Raw genomic sequence first — 22,974 nt, 5'->3', positions numbered from 1 at the left:
AGCAGGGTTTTATTGTAACTTTTGGAAGTGTATTTGTGTGTGTCTAGTATTATGCTGTATAACTATTCTTAACTATTCTGATAGTACGTAGGTTATATCTGCCTTTTTTTTCTAAGAAACTTTATGTAACTTTCACTTTAATGTTTATGCTTGTAATCTAATCAATTTTTTATGTATTGTTGAGATAGGATCAAGGCCAATTTACTAGGCATGTAAAGATTGTTTTTCTAGTTAAATTTCTTGACTTGTATTCCTTCCTAAAATTTGAGTATTATTGAAAATCTACAGACTGTGTAAATGTCTTGACATATTTCTGTTCTATTAATCTCTGTTAATTATTATACCATTTAATACACTGCCTTGATTCTTCTAGGGTGTGTGTGTGTGTGTGTGTGTGTGTGTGTGTGTGTTTATTAGAACTAGCTTCACTGCTACAGGAAAACTTTTTTAGACTGAAAGAAAAAGATAGATACAGAAAGATGGAGGAAGAAAGAAAAATACATCACACACCTAAGTGTGGTGGAGAGCAGGCTGACAATCTGGGTCATATATAGCAAAGCAGGTGCACTATCCAGATTGTCTATCATCTATCTATCTATCTATCTATCATCTAGTTTTATAATAATGCTGGAAGTAAGTTAGTGTGTCTTCCTTGCTTTTCAAGTTCTTTTCAAGATCATTTTAACTAACTTAGGCTCTTTGTATTTCTGTATACATTTTATGAGTCTGCCAACTTTTGTTTAAAAATATTCTGGGATTATAATTGGGATCAAAATGAATCTATAGATAAATGGGGGGGAAGGGTAGATAACATAATGGTTATGCAAAGAGATTCTTTTGCCTGAAGTCCCAGTTTCAGTCCCCTACACCACCAAAAGTCAGAGCTGAGCAGTGCTCTGGTAAAAAAAAAAAAAAAAGGAGTGGTGCAAGGATCCTGGTATGACCCCCCCACCTGCAGGGGGGTCGTTTCACAAGTGATGAAACAGGTCTGCAGGTGAAGCAGGTCTGCAGGTGTCTCTCTTTCTCTCCCCCTCTCTGTCTTCCCCTCCTCTCTCCATTTCTCTCCGTCTTATCCAACAACAACAACATCAATAACTATAACAATAAATCAAGGGCAACAAAAGGGAATAAATAAATAAATATGAAAAAAAGAAATAAAATTTAGCAGAACTTCTTTCACTGAAGGGTAAGCTTAGAGCACACTTGAGAGAATGGGACATAGGCAGCAGAGGCATATAACACATTCACAAAACATATCTGGGCTCTAGTCCATTATCCCCATGATCCTAGACATGTGTAGTCACTAATCTATTTCCTTATCACATATCATCAAAAAGTCCAAGAAACAATGAAACCAGCTATACTCGGCATATATCAATTTTCTCAAGAGGAAATAAGTACAAGATCTGAGATAAATTCATCTCTAGAAATCACTCCTATTCCAGTTTTCATAATCAAAACTGCTGGATGCAAGAGCAACTTTACCTTGCTCATTTGTTAGTTGGGACGGGGAATCAATTGACTAATGTATTTAGTCAGCATCTAGAGAGTATGTATGAAGAGACCAACAAAAATGAGCATATTCATTTCTATAGGCAGCCTGAGAATTGAATAACTTCCTGAAAAAAGTTTTTTTTCATGCTGGAGGTTTTTTTTTTGTTTTTTTTTAATGCTTCAGATTTCCTGATAACAGTTTAGAACCAGGCTGCTTCCTCACTGAAACACAACTCTCTTCACACTTGAGTAACAACTGAAAGTGAAAGATAGTAGATGGAAATGATCGAAAATGATATATATTCTTCAGCACAAATTACTACTGCACCCCAAACCCAGAGGGACTATAGACCACGACAAAACGGTGAGTTAACAAAACTAGTATGGAAAACTTTGTATGCTGACCATAGGCAAAGGAATGAAAGGGTGGTGAGATAAGTTTGGGGTAAAGGATGCCGAAAATTTAAGAATAGTTGGAGAGAAACATATTGGGTTTTAAGTCCAGAGTTGGAGATATGACAAGTTGGTCTGTGGCCGACTATCTGATCTTAGGTAGATCAGTAGATTCTTTTCTAATAATTGATTTTTTAAATCTCATCTAAGAAACCAAAGCTTAGAGCAGTTCTATTATTTATTTATTTTTAAATTTAATTTTCCCTTTTTGTTGCCCTTGTTGTTTATCGTGGTTGTTGTTGTTGTTGGATAGGACAGAGAGAAATGTAGAGAGGAAAGGAAGACAGAGAGAGGGAGAGAAAGATAGACACCTGCAGACCTGTGAAGCGAAACACCGCCTGTGAAGCGACTCCCCTGCAGGTGGGGAGCCAGGGGCAGTTCTATTATCTTTAATTGTTCCTGAACTAAAGCAAGAACTTTTTTGGAAGAAATTTTTTAAAGGATTTTTATTTAAATTTTTTTATTATCTTAATGTATTGGATAGAGACAGTCAGAAACCGAGAGGATATAAAGAGATAGAAAAGGGAAAAGAGAGACACTTGGAGCATTGCTTCACTGCTTTCCTTCCAGTGAGGACCAGGGGCTCAAACCCAGGTCCTCTTGGATTGTAACATATGCACTCAACCGGGTGTACCACCACCCAGCTCCCTGTTGAGAGGACTTTTGATCTCTCTCTCTCCTTCTCTCTCTCTCTCTCTCTCTCTCCCCTCCGGCCCCCTTGTCTCCAGGGTCATCTCTGGGGCTCTCTCTTTGTTGACATTATGTATCCACTGCTCCTGGTGGCCATTTTTTTCCATTTTTATAGGATAGGAAGGACACAGAGAAATTGGGGAGGGAGTAAAAAGATAGACACCTATAGATCTGCTTCACCACTTGTGAAGCGACGCCCCTGCAGGTGGGGAGGGTCTAACCGGGATCCTTTAGTACCATGTGCACTTAATCTGGTGCGCCACCGCCCATACCCCTTTTGACCTATTCAGTAATGTTTCAAGTGACCTTAAACCACCTGTTTATATACTGGATCTCTATTTTTCTGGCTATAGCATGAGGAGAAAGACACTAATACTGGTGCTAATGGTTACAGTTATTATTATTATTTAATTTAATTAATTAATTTATTTTTACCGGAGCACTGCTCAGCTCTGGCTTATGGTGGTGAGGAGCGATTGAACCTGGGACTTTGGAGCCTCAAGCACGAGAGTATCTTTACATAACTATTATGCTATTTAACCCCATCCTATTGTAAGATTCTGTCAGGAGTTATTCATATAGCTTTTTTTTTTTAATTGGGTCAGGGGTGGGAATAGGGTATATTATAGATAGGTAGTTCCTGTGACTCTGTGAGGATTCAAGGAAAAAAAAAAGTTTTTATATAGATCCCCAAGATAATACTTTGAGATGGGTAGATATTAGCATAAGCACCAAGATTCATATTAAATTTTATTTATTAGACAGTAAAATCTTACAAGGCATATTATTTAATGTAACTCTATAAATTTTCTCTCTTTTGTTAGTCTTATCATTACTTTTTTGTTGCTGTTACAATATGTTCTCAAAGGGCAATTTTGTGTTTGAAAACTTTGCTATATTTTGCTAGTCATTCCACTATACTTGTACATTTAAATTTATTTACTATTAAGTATACAGTGCTGGATTAAAATTTTTAATTATTTATTTATTAGAGACAGAAAGAAATTGAGAGGGAAAGAGGAGATAGATAGATAGATAGATAGAGAGAGAGAGAGAGAGAGAGAGAGAGAAAGAGAGAGAGAACGACCTGCAGCCCTGCTTCATCACGCATGAAACGGTCCCCCTGCGGGTGGGGACCAGGGGCTTGAACCTGGGTAGGTGTGCACTATAATGTGAGTGCTTAATCAGGTGTGCCACTGCCTGGCCCCAAATACTAGATTTTTATTTATTATAGTTTCCTTCTTTCACATAATGTCTGTGCAAATTTCTAAAGAGTTACAGTTTTACATCAAAAAGAAAGTACATTTTTCGGGAGTTGGGCGGTAGCGCAGTGGGTTAAGTGGGTTTAAGTGCAAAGCGCAAGGACCAGCTTAAGGATCCCGGCTATAGCCCCAGCTCCCCACCTGCAGGGGAGTGTATTCACAAGCGGTGAAGCAGGTCTGCAGGTGTCTATCTTACTCTCCCCCTCTCTGTCTTCCCTCCTCTCTCCATTTCTCTCTGTCCTTCCAACAACGACAACACCAGCAACAACAACAATAATAACTACAAGAACAATAAAAAACAAGGGCAACAAAAGGGAAAATAAATATATAAAAAAGAAAGTGAATTTTTCTTTTTTAAAAAAATAATATTTACTTATTCCCTTTTTGTTGCCCTTGTTGTTTTATTGTTGCAGTTATTATTGTTATCTGTCTTCGTTGTTGGATAGGACAGAGAGAAATGGAGAGCGGAGAAAAGATAGACACCTGCAGACCTGCTTCACCACTTGTGAAACGACTTCCCTGCAGGTGGGGAGCCGAGGGCTCCAACGGGGATCCTTACATCACTCCTGGTGCTTTGTGCCACTTGTGCTTAAGCCGCTGCACTACTGCCCAACTCTCCATAGTACATTTTTCAAGTATAAGTATAAGGTCACACAACTGCTAGTGAGTCAGAACTTAGATACAATTTTTCTAGGCAAAGTTGTTTTTTTTTAAATTTATTATTTATATGCAGTACATACTGCCCTCTTCCTTTTTTTTTCTTTAAATTTCCAGAGCTTCACTAGTCTGCACTGACGTGTTGAGATATAGAGAGGGTGTATATATATATATATATATATATATATATATATATATATATATATATATATGGGGGGGGGGAGAAAGGGAGAGAGAAAGAAAGAGGGGGAAGAGAGAGAGAGAGCCACCACAGCACCAGAGCCTCCTTTCCACTTTTTGAATAAAACATTGCCAAATAAAGGAGCCCAAACTAGCGCTCAAGTGGCTTATCTGTCAGTCTTATTTCTTACTCTTCACATGTAAGGCCTACACTGTCAGATGAACTGGGGCTGGGTGGTGGTGCACCTGGCTGAGTGCATGTACTATCAGATGATGAGACCACTACTATTTTAAAATTAAAAATTGGGTATTTCTATCCATTTTACAAGTAAAAAATAATAGCACTCTTAGATATAGATTTTATGTTAATTATATATATTTAATATTTATTTCCTTTTGTTGCCCTTGTTTTATTATTGTGTTTATTATTATTTTTGTTGTTATTTATGTCATTGTTGTTGGATAAGACAGAGGGAAATGGAGAGAGGAGGGGAAGACAAAGAAGGAGAGAGAAAGATACCTACAGACCTGCTTCTCTGCCTGTGAAGCGACTCCCCTACAGGTGGGGAGCCGGGGGCTTGAACCAGGATCCTTAAGCCGGTCCTTGCGCTTTGTGCCATGTGTGCTTAACCAGCTGCACTACCGCCGACTCCCTGTTAATCATATTTATAGTCAATATGAAGCAGTGTCTCATCCTTAGACATATAGCCCTACACTTGTTGCTCTTCCAGTAACAATAGTTTACAAAACACTCATTAGATGGAGATAGGTTATATTTCACATGGTTTCAAGTTCACAAGTTGTAAAGTACTACATAAAGGGGAAAACAACTAAAAATAAACAAAAACAACCTCTCTTCTATCTTTGTTCCTGGCAATCTAATTATCCTTCTCCAGAGGTAAGTGATGTTATTCAATTTTTTCCCACTTTGAGAAACATTAGCACAATATTCTGCCTTATACATATAACATTTTCTACACATGTGAGTTTCTGTAGGAAAATTTTGTTAATGACTTCTGGGGCAGGGGGCCAGGGGCAGACTATGACACACCCAGCTGAGCACACACATTACCATGTGGAAGGATCTCGGTTCAAGTCGCAGTTTCCACCTGGGGTGGGGAGGGATTCACTAGCAATGATGTAGGTGTCTTTCTTTCTCTCTGATTTTCTACCTCCCCTCCTCCTCCCAACTTCTCTCTATCCTATCAAATCAAATAAATATTTTTTTAAAAAAACTTTCTGTGTCAAAGGATAAATACCTTGGTAACTTAGATAGGCATTGCTAAATTATCTTCTAAAGTGGTTCTACCAGTTCATAATCTCACCACTAAAGCATGAGACTGTGCAGGCACAATGTGAAAGGAAAGAAAGCATTTTAATGTGGTTAAAAATAGTATGCTCCTTGATAAAGATGTGGGTGGCTACCTCATATGTTAGAGCAAGTCTCAAGACAGATTCAGGAAAACAACCGATGGCCTAGAATTCTCAGTTCCCACAAGGCCAAATAGCTTCAAGACTCTAGAAATCCTTCTTAGGTTATATGTATACTCTGGCTTATAGTGATGCTGGAGATTGAACCTAGCACCTCAGAGCCTCAAGAGTGAAAGTCTTTTGTAACCATTATGCTATCTCCCCAGCTACAGTTTTCCTTCTGACTCAGGATTGATTATGCTTTGGATTCTGTTCTTGCAGATTCTCTCTGGTCCCCTCTCTTCCGCTTGGTGGTAATACCTCTGTGGCTTCTGGCTGCTGTTCTTTTGAGTTTGCTGATATATAAATGGAGTCTGTGCATTGGTAAGTCCTAGTTTAAGCCAAATCAATCTTTAATTTTGAAAATTCTGTGTTATGAGAGCAACATAATGTAACAGGAAACATGAAAAAAATAATCCTACAAAATAAATGACTCACTCAAAATAAATGTACAAAACATTTCTTGGGCATAGCTGCCTAGTCTTTGAAACTGAATTTTAATCAAATCCTCTAAAATTCCCCTCATATTTTCTTTATTTAAAGTAAAGCTGTGCATATTTCTACTCATAGTTTGCCTATAGTTTTGTATACTGACTACTTTCCTAAAACATAGTTTTATTTGGGGGTTAACCCTACTTTATAAGACTAGTCTTAGAAGTACAATTTATCACCTCTCCAAAAAGTGTTATCTATCATAACATCAACATCCCTCCACCAAAGTCTTTTGGGTCCCTTCTACCTGGTAATCCACCAATATGCCCCAACATTGTGTCTTTTTTTTTTTTTTAGCATATATTTAACTTAACATGAAACATTCTTCATCATAGACTAATGAAGTTTACTCTTTGCTAATAAGAATTAAAAAATAATAAGCATGTTATGATTTGTAATGAGGAAAACTGACTGTATTTAAAATAAGTATTTTATGACAGATCTGATGAAATAGATTTCAAGTAGCTTTCTAACATATTCTTGAAATAGAAAGGACTCCAATGGAAATTTTCAAGATTTTTAATAGTAGTTTTATTTGTTAATTATTATTTGTTTATTTTTTAATTTAAATTGTTTTAAAGTTTTTTAAATTTCTTTTTACTTTTAAAACATTGCATCTTAATGTATGTCATGTGATGGATTTTTATTACTACTACACTTAATAGGATATCAAATAATAACTATACTATGTTTGACTTTCCATATATAGAAATATCATTCTTTAAGTGGGTCAACCAGTAGAGAATAGGACTTAACATATCTAAGGCCTGCGTTTAACATTGGTCCAGTGTTCTGCTTTCTCCCCACTGTTCTGTCTCCTTCATTAAATTAAGTAATTAACCAACAAGCCATTAACTTAACTCTTCTAGATTTTAACCTTCTAAGTCTTTACGGATAATGATCTGGAGGGCTATCAATTTATTGTTCCAAATTAAGTTTCTTTCTCTCTCTTTCTTTTTTTTTGCCTCCAGGGTTATTGCTGAGGTGCGTTGCCTGCACTACGAATCTACTGTTCCTGGAGGCTATTTTTTTCCCTTTTGCTGCCCTTGTTGTTTTATCCTTGTTGTGGTTATTATTGTTGTTGTTATTGATGTCATTGTTGTTGGTTAGGACAGAGAGAAATTGAGAGAGGAGGAGAAGACAGAAAGGGGGAGAGAAAGATAGATACCTGCAGATCTGCTTCACCGCTTGTGAAGTGAACCCCCTTGCAGGCGGGGAGCCGGGGACTTGAACCTGGTCTTTGCACTTTGGTCTTTTACTCTGGTCTTTGTGCTTCATGCCATGTGCACTTAACCTGCTGCACTACTGCCTGGCCCCTCATATTAAGTTTCTATTCTCTGGGGATGATAACAACAGATTCTAAAGTTTTTTTCCCCTTAATTGCAATCAGGATTATCTCCAGGACTCAGTGCAAGCACTATAAATCCACTGCTTTTGACAGGCATTTTTTTTCCTTTTTTCTATTTTATTTTAGTAGGAGAGAGGGAAATTAAGAGAGGAGAGGGTTTTAGAAAGGGGCTGGGTGGTGGCACACCTTGGGTGAGCACAACACATTACATTGTTGAAAGGACCCAGGTTCAATCCCCAGTCTCTACCTTCAGAAGGGAAGTTTGACAAGTGGTGAAATAGTGCTGCAGGTGTCCCTCTCCCTCTTAATACCCCCCTCTCAATTTCTCTGTCTCTATTCAATAATAAATAAACAAATTTCTCTGTCTCTATTCAATAATAAATAAATATTTTTAAAAGAGTGAGAGAGAAAAGTAGACACCTGCAGCAGTACTTCACCACTTGTGAAGAATCCCCCTGAAGGTGGGGGAGCAGAGGCTTGAATCCAGGTCCTTGAGCAGGGTAGTACTTGATTGTGTACTCAATCAGGTACATCATGTCCTGGCCTTATTTATAGATTTTTATTAGGATTCAAAAGTTTCAGCCTTAGGATCTCTACCTCAGACATACCCTCTCTACCTCTGACAGAAAAAGATAGATGCCAAAGGAAATTGGAAATGTCTCATACAGACTGGGTAATGTCAGTTGTGTGGGAAAAACACAAAGTTGAACAGTTGAATCTCTTGCATAAAACATAAAGTTGAACAATTGAATCTCTCACATCCTGTTTTGTACTCTGATAGAAAAGCTATCTATTTTTTTAACCTTAAAAAGGACAATTTACACAGTTTTAAACCCCCAAATCTAGAGTAGATATGTACCATGTGTGTCATATGTACACATTGCATCATGCATAGACAACTATGTATGCACATATAATGATCCATACTTGTTCACTGTGGGTTGTGTTTATGGTGAGTTTCCTACAACTACACTTCATAGAAATAGAAAGTCAGGGGAGTCAGGCGGTGGCGCAGTGGGTTAAGTACACGTGGCGCAAAGCGCAAGAACCGGCATAAGGATCCCGGTTTGAGCCCCCGGCTCCCCACCTGCAGGGGAGTCACTTCACAGGTGGTGAAGCAGGTCTGCAGGTGTCTATCTTTCTCTCCCCCTCTCTGTCTTCCCCTCCTCTCTCCATTTCTCTCTGTCCTATCTAACAACGACGACATCAGTAACAACAACAACTACAACACCACTGAAAAACAACAAGGGCAACAAGAGGGAAAATAAATAAATAAATATAATTTTTTTTTTAAAGAAATAGAAAGTCAGTAGAAGGTAGGGGAGATAGCATAACAGTTATGCAAAGAGGGGGCCAGGCAGTGGAGCACCTTGTTAAGCACACATTTATAGTGCCCAAGGACCCAGGTTTAAGCCTGCTTCATTGAGTGGTGAAACAAGGCTGCAGGTGTCTTCTGTCTCTCTCCATCTTCCTCTCCCCTCTCAATTTCTCTCTGTCTCTATTCAATAATAAAATAAAAATATTTATTTTATTTTATTTTATTATTTATTTTAAAAGTACAACTCCACACAATTCCCTCAACCAGATCTCCATATCCCATACCCTCCCCTGGATTTATAAAATAAGTCTTATTTGCTAAAGTAGAGTTTTCATCCAGTGTCTGATGATGATAGATAATCACTCTGATTAAAAAAAAAATTCCCCAACCTTTCATTTTTAAATCAGTTCATTCAGCTCTAGCTTATGATGATATTGGGGACGGAAACCTGGGACTCTGGTGCATCAGGAATGAAACTCTTTTTAGCCTAACCATTGTGCTATCTCCTCCACTCAGCTCATTCTTTCTTGTCTTGCCCTTTCCTCCATCAGGTTAGGGGTGAGCGTTCAAAACAATCTGCCTGGTTCAAGCAGTATGAAGTATTGCAGTACACTGTATTTGTACTAAGCCTCCAAAGATAATTCACTGACTCATGAAAATGTAGAGTATTTTTTATCTGGCATATATATATATCAAACAGGTGTAAATATTCCTAGTACGGATTTCCAGTCCTCAGCCAGATTGCTCCTATTTCTTCCCCTGCTCCATTTTTTTTAAAGCCTTATTTATCATTTTTTTATTGGGGGATTAATATTTTACAGTTGACAGTAAATACAATAGTTTGTTATATGCACAACATTTCTCAGTTTTCCACACAGCAATACAACCCCCACTAGGTCCTCTGCCATCATGTTCCAGGACCTGGACCCCCCAGCCACCCACCCACGCCAGAGTCTTTTCCTTTAGTGCAATACACCAATGCCAGTTCAGGTTCTACTTAATGTTTTCTCTTCAGCCCTTGTTTTTCAGCTTCTGCTTGTGAGTGAGATCATCCCATATTCATCCTTCTGTTTCTGACTTATTTCACTTAACATGATTTCTTCAAGCTCCATCCAAGACAGTAGTGATTTGGTGGGTTTCCAAAATAGTTCTAATCCTATCTTGTTGCAGTCCCAGGTGATCTCCTTTGATATTCCTAGTTGACTGGGGAGAGGAGAGGAGTCTCCCCTGCTCCTTTAAGCCTTGCTGCATCCTTCCTTGGTGAAAGGCACTGAGGGAGTTGGATGCTGTGTGGCACTGAATCCCAAGCTGTATGTTGTGTGTTTCTCTAACTGTAGTTTGAAAAAGGTAGGTCATGAAGCAGGAGGTGGCACAGTGGATAAAGCATTGGACTGTCAAGCATGAGGTCCTGCATTAGATCCCTGGCAGCACATATATCAGAATGATGTCTGGTTCTTTCTCTCTCTCCTCCTATCCCTCTCATTAATAAATAAATAAAATATTTAAAAAAGAAAAAGGTGGGTCAGGAATGGCACTGCCTTACCTCTCATGGCATTCCCAAGAATGAGGGGGTGCTAATGACTTGAACTGGGTCCTCTTCCTTTATAGGCTCCAGCTGCGCTAGCTGCCCTAGCTGCCCAGACTTCTGGATGAAGCATGGGAATAATTGCTACTACTTCTCATTAGAGAAAAAGACCTGGAATTCTAGTCTGGAATTCTGCTTAGCTAATGACTCTAATCTGTTCATGCTTACAGACAGCAAGGAAAAGGTAAGTATAAATATGTAGAATATTGCTTGTTTTCCAAGCAATGGTCCTTCAAATGTAGCAATCATCCTCTTTTGAGAAGCAAAAGGTTTATCCTTTTTTTTTTCCCCAAAAAATTATGACTGTGGTCCGGGAGGTGGCGCAGTGGTAAAGCTTTGGACTCTCAAGCATGAGGTTTCGAGTTCGATCCCCAGCAGCACATGTGCCAGAGTGATGTCTGGTTCTTTTTCTCTCCTCCTATCTTTCTCAAAAATAAATAAAATTTAAAAAAAATTATGACTAAGTAGGTGACCCAACTGTAAGTTTACAGGGTTATAGTTCCATACTACATCCACCACCAAATTCTGTGTTCCCACCTTCCCACCTCTCAAAGGTGATCACCATAGTTCTCACAAAGTCTTAGCAACGTTTTGCTTCTCTCCTTTTTTTTTTTTTGGTAATTTCAGGTACTCTCAGTTCTCTAGATTCCACATATAAGTGAAACCATCCAGTAGTTGCCTTTCATCACCTTACTTATTTCCGTAAGCATGTTCATGTCCAGTTTCATCCATTTTGTTCCAAAGGACACAATACAATCTTTTCTGATTGCAGAGTAATATTCCATGAAGTATGTATTCCATACCTTCCTTAGTCACCTCATCTGTTAATGAGCATTTAGGCTGCTTCCACTCTTTGGTTATTGTGAATAATGCAGCTATGAACATAAGGGTGTATATGTTCCTTTGAATTAGTGTTTTAGTATCCTTTGGATAAATGCTTGAGAGTGGTATTGCTGAATCATAAGGTAATTCCATTTAAATTTTTTGAAGAACTCTCCACACAGTCTTTAAAAGAGGCTACCCAGTTTGCATTCTTACCAGCAGTGTAGCTGAGTCCTGCAAAAGGAATATTCTTCTCTTTCCTTCTGTCCTTTCTACTCCTATCTTCATGCCTCTCTTTTACCATTCCTTACAGTTTCTGTGCCTGACCAAACAACCCCAGTTGCAGAATTTTAACTAAAGACTGATTTATTTATTTACTTATTTATTTATTTATTTATTTATTTATGGGGGGTGGGGGTTGAGAACCAGAACATTGTTCTGACACATGCGATTCCAGGAATTGAACTTGGGACCTCATGCCTGAGAGTCGAACATTGTACTGTACCATCTCCTGGGTTGCTAGGAATTTTGGTGTTTCTATATCCGTGTGTGTTGAAGGTAGAAGGATGCATTGTAGAGAATTCAGGGATGGGGAGACAGCATAATAGTTCTGCAAAAGCTTTTCAAGCCTGAGATTCTGAGGTAGAAGTTTCAATCCCTAATACCACCACAAGTCAGACCTCACCAGTGTTCTGGTATCTACCTACCTATCTATCTATCAGCCTAACTATATATCTTTCCCTCTGTATCTACTATTCCTCATTATAATAAAATAAATAAGAATATTAAAAAATAAAATCCAAATTAAAAAAAGAGAAGAATTACACATGAAATTCAGGTCTAATTAAAAGAAGCATCAAATCCAGAACAGGCAGGACCAATTTCACAACAAACGAGCTGCTGATTCCTATGCAAGAGGCAGTAGCACTTGGAAGGAAGGGGAAGATTGATATTGAGGGGACAGAGAGTGTGACAAGGGCTTAAGAGCCTCCTTTTAAACATCTTTCTTTCTTTTCTAGCAACCCTAGGCTAGAATTCTAGGCTAGAAAATAATTGAGAGATGTGAGGAGTGGATGGGAGAGTTTGAGGAGGAAGCAGTTCTAAAAGGTCCATACTCCCAGAGATAAAGAATAGGAAAGCTTCCAGTGGAGGGGATAAGATATGGTACTCTGGTAGTGGGAAATGTATGGAATTTTACCCCTCTTATCTTATAGTTTTCTCTATATTTTTTTATTTTATAAATAAGTTAAATAAAAAAAAAGCTTGTACAGTGTTATACAAAATAGACTTTCATGCCTGAGATATCAAAGGTCCCAGGTTCAATCCCCAGCACTACTATAAGCCAGCGCTGAGCAGTGCTCTGGTAAAAAACAAACAAAAACACCGTGCGGAAGTTGTGTGTATATAGAAAGAAGAGAGGGAGGGGGGAATATTAACTTTCTCGCAGAACTACATTGCTGGGCTCCAGTTACTCTAGGTCCCTCATACCCTTCCTGTCAACAATGTAATGTCTTAGAGGAGAATGATTAAAAAAAAATTATTGTGTGAGGCGAATTTGATAACAACTACCCTATGGAAACAGATGCTGTTTATTTTATTAGAGAGAGATAAAGGGAACATTGCTTCCCTCTGGCTTTTGGTGGTACTAGGAAATGAACCTGGGACATGAGAGCCTTAGGCATTCTCATTAAAATAAAGTAAATAAGAATAAATAAGCCTTTTGCATAACCATTCTGCTATCTCCCTGGCAGGCTGAAGAGAATAATATACCAACCCTAGAGTTTCTTTGAAATTTTGCAAGAATCTAGCTCCAAGTTATTCCACTTCTACCTCCAAGAGCGAATATTTCTGATAGATTTAATAGTAACCACAGATAATTTCTGTTTCTGGCATTCCTGTGGACTCTGGCTTGATTTACTGATCTAATGCTGTTTTTTGTTCGTTTGTTTTGTTTTGCTTTTCCTTGTCCTTTTGTGAGAATTTGTAGAACCAACTTGCCTATGCCTGATTTACTGGGGGTTTTAACAGTAATATTGTTATTTTGTTCTGAAGGCCTATTTATATACTGCCCTAAGCTATTCTTGAAAATTTCTAGTATCTCATTTAGGTCTGAAAAGCTACTGAAGAGGATATGGGTCCGTTAAAAGTCGGTTTTTTGAACTGGAATTCCACTGGAGAATAGTTCTAGGACATTAGCTTGTGATATGCTCACTCAAGGCTACAGGGCTTTGAGAAATAACCCTCTTAAAAAATTTTTGTGTCATAATTTTGTTTTACAGAATTGCCACCAGAATTATTGTTGGGGTTTGGTGCCTGCATGATAAATCCACCACTTCCAGTGGTCATTTGTTTCTTTTATTAACTTATTTATTTATTGGTGGGGGGATAGAGAGAAATTGAGAGGGAGAAGGGGAGACAAAGAGAGAGGGAGAGGTGGTTTAGGAGGTGGCACAGTGGAAAAAGCATTAGACTCTTAAGCATGAGGTCCTGAGTTTGATACCTGGCAGCACATGTACCAGAGCAATGTCTGGATCTTTCTCTCTTTCTCTCTTATCCTAACCCTCTCATAAATAGATAAATAAAATTGAGAGAGAGAGAGAGAGAAAGAGACCTTTAGACCTACTTTACCACTCGTGAAGCTTCCTCTTGCTGGTGGAGACAGAGGTTTGAGCCTCTGCAGATAGGGAGTGGGGGCTCAAACCTGAGTCCTTGCACATAGTAACATGTGCATTTAACTAGGTGTGCCTAGTGGTGGAGCACAGGTCTTGCATGTATAAGGGTTTGGGTTCTATCTCTACTGACCACTGCCATCCCCAAGTATTCAAGTCTTATGCTATAACAGTAAGTCGTAATAATACAGCCTGTCTCTATATAAGATAAACTTATAAGCCAGGTATTTTTTGATGTATCTATCATTCACTCTTTAACTTATTTATTATTGGAGAGAGACAGAGAGATTGAGAAAGGGTGGGGGATAAAGAGAGACAGACAGACAATTGCAACTATACTTCACCACTTGTGAAGCTTTCTGCCTGAAGGTGGGGACCAGAGGCTTGAACCTTAACCTTCATAGCATTCTAGTATTTAGATAAGCTGTTATTTTCCAGGTGTTCTTTATTTATTTGTTTGGTTTTTTAAAGATAATGTCTTTTTAAAAAGTTATCTTTATTTATTTATTGGATTGAGACAGCCAGAAATCAAGAAAGAAGGAGGAGATAAAGAGAGACAGACACCAGCAGCCTTGCTTCACCACTTGCAAAGCTTTCCTCCTGCAGGTGGGGACCGGGGACTCAAACCTGGGTCCTTGTGCAATGTAACATGTACGCTCAACCAGGTGCACCACTGCCTGGCCTCTTTTGTTTGTTTCTTTTTAAGATAGAGACACAGAAGGCAGATGTATATATATGTGTGTGTGTGTGTGTGTGTGTGTGTGTGTGTGTGTGTGTGTGTGTGTGTATGTGTATATGAGAGATCATAGCACCAAAGCTTTCTTTAATGAGGTGGAGGCCAAGCTCAAGCCTGGGATGTGCACATGGCAAAGCAGCGCGCTATCCAAGTGAGCTGTTTCACTGATGTACCAGGTGTTTTTATTTATCTTTCTTACCTTTCACAAGATTCTAGAAAATAAAGTGCAACAACTCTATTTCATTGCCAAGTAAGTAAAATTCAGGAGCGTTCATAAACAAGTCCAAGTCTATATATCTGACAAAGCTAGGATTCTTTTTTCCCCACTGTCAGATTTTAAACTCTACACTTGTCCATTTTTAAAATCAGGAACAGAAATATTTTATCTGACAGGTGCCAGACTCCATCCTGTGCCTGCTGAAAAGTGAGATAGGCTTTTCTATGGCATCTTCATATATATAGATTATTTGAATTTGAAATTTGGACTGTCCATTGTGTGGATCTTGGGATTTCAAGATATTTATAATAACTAGATTATGATTTTATTTTAGTTTTGAGTAGACAAAAAAAATTGAATAGAGTGGTCCAGGAGGTGGTGCAGTGGGTAAATAAAACATTGGATTCTCAGCCATGAGGTCCCGAGTTCCTTCGCTTTCTGACTGAGGACAATTGCCCTTTTTTTTTTTTTTTAATAGATCTTTAAATACGTTATTATGTTCAACTGTTTTCTTTTTTATTGTTGTTGTAGTTATTGATGTCGTCGTCGTTGTTGGATAGGACAGAGAGAAATGGAGAGAGGGGAAGACAGAGGGAGGAGAGAAAGACACCTGCAGACCTGCTTCACCACTTGTGAAAGACTCCCCTGCAGGTGGGGAGCTGGGAGCTCGATGTCTGTTTCATGAGAGGGAGAGAGAGAGAGAGCAGAGATAGCACCCCAGCATATGAAGCATGGTGGTCAAGTCTGAGGCCACAGAATCTTAAGTCTAGTGTTTTATTAGCTGACCTTGCTCCATGGCTAGAAATTCCCGTTTTCTTTTCTTTCTTTCTTTTTTTTTTTTTAGGGGGTCTTCCGGTAGAAACCGGAAGACCTGCTAGACAAATTCTAAAAGAGCTGTAACACTAAAATTCCCGTTTTCTATTGTCATTTTTTTTCACATGTTCACTTTTTTCACATGGTCTACTTTTAATTAATTAATTATTAATATTATTTAAGAAAAACTATAGCACTGATCCATTATATGTTGAGACAACTCACAGTCTGCCTCATTTCACATGTAATGTATGCATTTGATGTGTTATGTATACATTTATTTAGTTAAATTTTTTTTGCCTCCAGGGTTATTGCTGGGGCTCAGTGCCTTTTGTTGCCCTTGTTGTGGTTATTATTGTTGTTGATGCCTTTCATTGTTGGATAGGACAGAGAGAAATGGAGAGAGGAGGGGAAGACTAGAGAGGGGGAGAGAAAGATAGACACCTGCAGACCTGCTTCACCGCCTGTGAAGTGACTCCCCTGCAGTTGGGGAGCTGGGGGCTCCAACCGGGATCCTTATGCCGGTCCTTGCGCTTTGCGCCACGTGCGCTTAATCCACTGACTCCCTAGTTTAAATTTTTTAAACTCATATTTTAATTAGAGCACTGTTCATCTCTGGATTATGGTGATGTTGGAGATTGAATTTAGGACTTCAGAGCCTTACATATGGCAGTCTTTTTTGCAGAACCATTATGCTATCTCCTCCTATTTAATTGTCCTTTTTTTAATTTTTTTTTTTTTACTTTTTATATAGAAACAGAGGCAAAGAAAAAGAGTGAAAGAGACCACAACCCCCAAAGCTTTCTTCAATGTATTAGGGGGTGTTTTCAAACCCAGGTTTCACACATAGCAAAGCAATGTACCATCCAAGTGCTCTACCTCATTGGCCTTTGATGTGCTATTTATTTTTATTTTCTTTACTTCCACCAGGGTTATTGCTGGGGCTTGGTGCCTGCATGATGAATTTGCTGTTCCCTGTGGCCTTTTATCCCATTCTTTCTCTTTCTGTTTTCCTTTCTTTTATTTGATAAGATAGAGAGAATTGATGGGGAGATAGAAAGGGAGAAGGAGAGAGAGAAAGAGAAACACTTGTAGACCTGCTTCACCACTCCTGAAGCTTCCCTCTGCAGGTGGGAAGTGAGGGCTTGAACCTGGGTGTGCACTTACTGGGTACACCACTGTCCAGCCCTGATGTGTTATTTTTAAATACATATTTACTAAAGAGTTCCCTGTGGATATATATATTCTTGTTCTTGATGCCATAGCATCATTTTTGCTCATTACCACAATTTGAGATTAGATCAGAAGGCACTGTTTTAACAGCCTCTGTTTCAGCTTCAGCCATCTTTTCTTCTCAGAATTTATGGCCTTGGGATTGGCCTTATCTTCTCCCTAACCTTTAAATTTTGTTCTTGCTGTTTGGTTTTATATTTAAAACCAAACAGCAAGGGCTCACAGTTAGGGCAAACAGTTAGGGCTCACATCTAATTATAAATGAGGTTTCTTTCTTTGAATCTTGGTTTCTAAACACTATGGCCACTTCCCCCCATCCTTTAAAGTGAAATCAAGCCATGGAAAGTCCTCCGTTTCTTTCACACAGTCATGATTTTTTTTCCCCTCATGACATCACTTACTAACTAGCTATGTGAACCTCAGCAATTTGGTTCTCAATTTCCTCATGTACAAAGTGCAGAAACAACTGGCTAGAAGTGTTACAAAGATGAAATGCAAAAAAATCAATGTGGAAGTTCTTTTTAACACAGTAGAGATCATTTGAGTTTAGTTTTTTTTCTTTACAACTAATTCTCTTAACATTGTAAAAATCAGACCCTAAATATTTATTTATTTATTCCCTTTTGTTGCCCTTGTTTTTTTTTAATTATTGTTGTTATTGATGTCGTTGTTGTTGGATAGGACAGAGAGAAATGGAGAGAGGAGGGGAAGACAGAGAGGGGGAGAGAAAGGTACACACCTGCAGATCTGATTCACCTCTTGTAAAGCGAATCCCCTGCAGGTTGGGAGCCGGGGGCTCGAACCGGTATCCTTCTGCTGGTCCTTGTGCTTTGCGCCTTGTGCGCTTAACCTGCTTCGCTACTGCCCGATTCCCTTGTTTTTCTTTTCTACCTGTCAACACATAAAGTCTCAGTAAAATATGCACCACAAAGTACCTGACTTGTTGTACTGATGATCACTTCCTTTATCAGGAGATGTGAAGCAGTATGTGAGAAGATGGAGAAAAACGGCTGGAAGCAAAGTATAGAATTCCTTTATGACGATCCTGTAGTTTAGTAATGTGTATGTTTTGTCCTTCTTCCTTCTTAAATAGATCAGTCTGTATGAACTTCACACCAAAGGTAGGTGTGGTAGCTAGGCTATCTCTCACTATCTTTTTTTTTTTTTAATATAAAAAAACTGTGGTAGGAAATGAATAACAGAAAGTCTACAATTTCCACCTTTTCAAAGTGTGAAATTAAGTGCTGTATGTGCATTCATGTTACATAAATATTGCTCCTAGTTATTTCCAGACGTTTGTCGCCTTAAACTGAGACTGTTGTGCCTGTTAAACAGAAACTCTCCACACTTTTCCCTGCCCTTGCTGACCACTGTCTTTGTCTGTCAGAATTTGTCTAGTATTTCCCTTTGCATCTGACTTACTTCATTTAGTTTGCTTTTAAAAGTAAACTTTTGCTGGCATGTATCAGAATTTCATTCTCTTTTATGATTGAATGACATTCCACTGCATGGATATGCTACATTTTGTTTGATTGATATTATTATTATTATTATTATTATTATTACCTCCAGGGTTATCACTGGGGCTCAGTGCCTGCACTATAAATCCCCTGCTCTTGGTGGCCACTTTTTCCCATTTTAGTGGATAAGACAGAAAGAAATTGAAAGAGGAGGGGAAGATAGAGAGGGAGAGAGAAAGGGAGACACACCTGCAAACCTGCTTCAACACTCATGAAGCTTCCCCTGCAAGTGCAGTGTGGGGGGTTCAAACCTGGAACCTTCTGTGGGTTCTTGTGTTTGTTTGTACTATGTGTGCTTAACCTGGTGTGCCACTGCCCTGCCCCCATTTGATTGACTGATTTTTTTACCAGAGCCCTGCTCAGTTCTGTTTTATGGTGGTGCTGGGGATTGAATCTTCCACTTCAGAGCCTCAGGCATGAAAGTGTCTTTGCATGATCACTATGCTATTTCCTTAGCCCTGTAATGTCATTTCTATGCATGTGACTGTCCAGCTTTCCTGGTATCATCTATTGAAGAAAATTCCCTTTCTCCATTCTTTGCTCTTGACTCCTTTGTCATAAGTTAGCTGTCTTTATACGTGTGGGGTTATTTCCCTCCCTTCCTCCCTTCCTATAGTGATAGAGAAGTAGAGAGGCAGAAAGAATGAAAGAGGCCACAGTGATGAAGTTTCCTTCTGTGAAGTGGGGGCCAAACTTGAACCTGGGTTGCTCATATGGCAAAGCAACACACTATTAAAGCGAGCTATTCAGTTGTTAGAAAAGTTGTAATGTATTTTTACATAGAATAACATAGAAAAAAGTACGTGTTTTGCCTTTCCAGGGGTTATTTCTGTGAGTCCTTTCAGTCTGAAGAACTGGGTCTTTGTTCAGCAGTTGAGAGTTCTATTATTTGTTTAGTATCTTCTCTCCTTTCTCCTCCTTACCTTACTGGGGCTCTTACTACTCAATGTTGTACCTTTTGGACTGGCTATTCATTTCTTGTACTTTCTCTGTTCTTTCTCTTTTTTTCTGTTCTGGAGTAGAATTTGTGTATGGGTTCATGTTATGGTTATAGTTTTGTTTGTTTTTAGTCAAAGCACTGGGCAAATGCTAGAAGAAGAAGTCAAAGCACTGCTTATCTCAGCCCTGGCTTATAGTGGTGGTTCAGGGGATTGAACTCTTTTTTTTTTTTCTTTTGTTAAGGTTATTCATTTTTAGTCTTATGCAACTAAAACAAAACCATGAGGGGAATTTTTATAAAAATTAATTACTACAAACTGATAGTCTGTCAAATTTCCCTTTGAACTCTCTTAATGTGTTTTCATGTTTACACATGATGGTAATCATTGTTTACTACTATAGGGTATCTGAAAATTCACCAACAGGATAGAAAACAATTTAGAAGCATTTAAGCAGTATGTAAATTTGCTTTTTTCAACTAACATAAGCACTGCATTTTTATTCTAACTGCAGACATATTTTCAGGTAAAGCACCTCTAAAATCAATTAAACCCCTTAATTTTAGGTTTCCTGGGTTCTATGCATTTTATTTTTCTCATATTAATAACTGTATACATTGCTTTAAGTGTGGCACTTGAAATGGTGTCTTGAGCAAGAACATTAATATTATTTGGAAGAATAACAAATACAGTATTTAAAGATGCATCTATCCTATGTTTCTAGGTGTTATGGAACTCTGCATTTATATTATGCTATTATAGCATATAATTTAATTCCTAATTTTTTTCAAACATTAAACTATTATGGTTATTTATATTTGTATTATTATTTAGATAGCTTCATATTCCTAGACAGAGTTTTACACATCTACTATTTTTATTCAGCTATAGGAATATGTAAATTGTTCTTCTGATGGCTCTTTCTTTCTTTTCTTTTATTTTTTAAAATATTTATTTTATTTATTTATTCCCTTTTGTTGCCCTTGTTGTTTTATTGTTGTACTTATTGTTATTGATGTTGTTGTTGTTGGATAGGACAGACAGAAATGGAGAGAGGAGGGAAAGACAGAGAGGGGGAGAGAAAGACAGACACCTGCAGACCTGCTTCACTGCCTGTGAAGCGACTGCAGATGGGGAGCCGGGGGCTCGAACCGGGATCCTTATGCCGGTCCTTGCGCTTTGCACCACCTGTGCTTAACCCACTGCACTACCACCTGACTCCCTCTTTCTTTACTTTATTTTATGTTATTTTGCCTACAGGGTTATCACTGGGGCTTGGTGCCTGCACTACGAATCCACTGCTCCTGGCAGCAATCTTTTTTCCCATTGTTGTTATTGTTGCTGTTGGGTAGAACAGAGAGAAATGGAGAGAGGAGGGGAAGACAGAGAGGGGGAGAGAAAGATAGACACCTGCAGACCTCTTACACCGCCTGTGAAGCGACCCCCCTGCAGGTGTGGAGCCAGGATCTCGAACTGGGATTCTTGCACCAGTCCTAGCACTTTGCACTATGTGTGCTTAATCCCAAGCACTGGTCACTTGACCCCCTATTTTTTTTTTTAATGTCTTTACTAATGAGAGAGAGAGGCAGAAAGAGGACCGGAATGTCACTCTGGCATGTGCAATGCCAGGGATCGAACTTGTAACCTGGGAGTCCAAAAGCTTTATCCATAGTACCAGCTCCAGGGCTTAGAGTTATTTTTTTAGGAAACAGTCCCTAAAATTAAGCTAGACAATCAAATGATACAACTGATTTGGTAGTTTTGTTATTTTACCAGCTATTGTCATGTGGGCTGACGTAATGTAGACATATCACATAAACTATGTTAATTTTGTAAGAGAAAGTTGTATGTCTATGCCATCTCTCTCTTTCTCCATATATCTATATTTATATCTACATATTTTTAATTTTGCTAGAGCACTGTTCAACTCTGGCTTATGATGGTGCTGGGGATTGAACCTGGGATCTTTGATGCCTCAGGAAAGTCTTTTTGCACAACCATCATGCAATCTCCCCAGTTTTTTAAATAATATTTTAATTGCAACTTAAAATCATTATGTGCAAAAATAAGTGTGTATATGAATTTAAGGTATAAATATTGATCCTGTTGGGGCCAGATGATTTTACATCCCATTGAGGACATACATTAGCATGTGTAAAGACCCAGGTTCCACTCCCCTTTCCTACAAGCTTCACAAGTGGTGAAGCAGTGCTGCAGGGTCTCCTCTATTTCCTCCATCTCTCTTAGTTTCTCTCTGTCCTATCAAATAAAATAGAAAAAAAAAAAAGAGAAAGCAATCAAAAACAAAAATGGAAAAAATGGCTAATGGGAGCGGTAGATTCATAGTACTAGCACTAAGCCCCAGCAGTAACCCTGGCGGCAATAAAAATATATATATACTGATTCCTTTTTAAGGAAAAAAAGGAGAGTTGGAGAGATAGCATATAGGATGTGTGTGTTGCTATGTACATGGCCCAGATTTGAGCACTGGCACCATATGGGGAACATATTGGCAGCAGAGGAAGCTCTCCCTCTCTTTCTCTCTGTCTCTTTACCTGAATAAATAAAAATAGCTAGAGTCTCAAGTCCAACCAAGAAAAGAAAAAGAAGGAAAGAATGTATCTAGTTGTGTTCATCTTGTTTAAGGTTTTGTACATCCTCTCTAAAACATAAACATTAAATATTCTGCAGTAAACTGGTGAAATAGTTCACTTGCACAGTGCACTGCTTTGCCAGATGTGTCACCCAGGTTCAAGCCCAGCCGCCACAACAGTGGAGGAAGTTTCAGTCCTGTGGTCTTCTTTCACTCTCTCTGCATTTTAGGCTCTTGGCTCTTTCTTAAACAAAAGAAAGGATTCTACAATAGGATGGGGAAGATGTGTCATGGTTGCTAGTTCAGGATGGAAGGATTACTCAGAGTCACATATGGATTGAGATAAGTCTGAAAAGACTTCACCAGGATGCCCTTCTAGAACAGGAACAGCAAAAGGTAAAGCCCTGAGTTTCAGGGTCTGAATCTTTTATTCACATGTCATAAATATACCAACATTCCAGGAGTCAGGCAGTAGTGCAGCTGG

At 38.6% G+C, this 22,974-nt stretch overlaps 1 protein-coding gene, 1 long non-coding RNA gene and 1 other non-coding gene across 3 annotated transcripts in view; 2 read left to right on the top strand and 1 right to left on the bottom strand.

The window, feature by feature from the left end:
* The window catches only part of LOC132538121 (uncharacterized), a 350,189-nt gene that overhangs the window by 311,363 nt on the left and 15,852 nt on the right, over window positions 1-22,974 (top strand). The window lies entirely within an intron of this gene.
* KLRG1 (killer cell lectin like receptor G1) overlaps window positions 1,535-22,974 on the top strand; it is a 24,030-nt gene continuing 2,590 nt past the window's right edge. The window contains exons 1-3 of the mRNA XM_060190115.1: window positions 1,535-1,858; window positions 6,429-6,530; window positions 10,973-11,133. Of these exons, the coding sequence (XP_060046098.1) occupies window positions 1,771-1,858; window positions 6,429-6,530; window positions 10,973-11,133 (351 nt within the window). The 5' untranslated portion in view covers window positions 1,535-1,770. The remainder of the gene's footprint in view (window positions 1,859-6,428; window positions 6,531-10,972; window positions 11,134-22,974) is intronic.
* On the bottom strand, window positions 16,237-16,298 carry LOC132538476 (U7 small nuclear RNA). Its single transcript, XR_009549832.1, has one exon. It is a non-coding gene; the product is annotated as a U7 small nuclear RNA (small nuclear RNA).

Source organism: Erinaceus europaeus, chromosome 4 (genome assembly GCF_950295315.1).
Source record: "Erinaceus europaeus chromosome 4, mEriEur2.1, whole genome shotgun sequence".
NCBI lineage: Eukaryota > Metazoa > Chordata > Mammalia > Eulipotyphla > Erinaceidae > Erinaceus > Erinaceus europaeus.
Note: the sequence above shows the minus strand (reverse complement) of the source record. Positions and strands in the feature narration are given on the sequence as shown.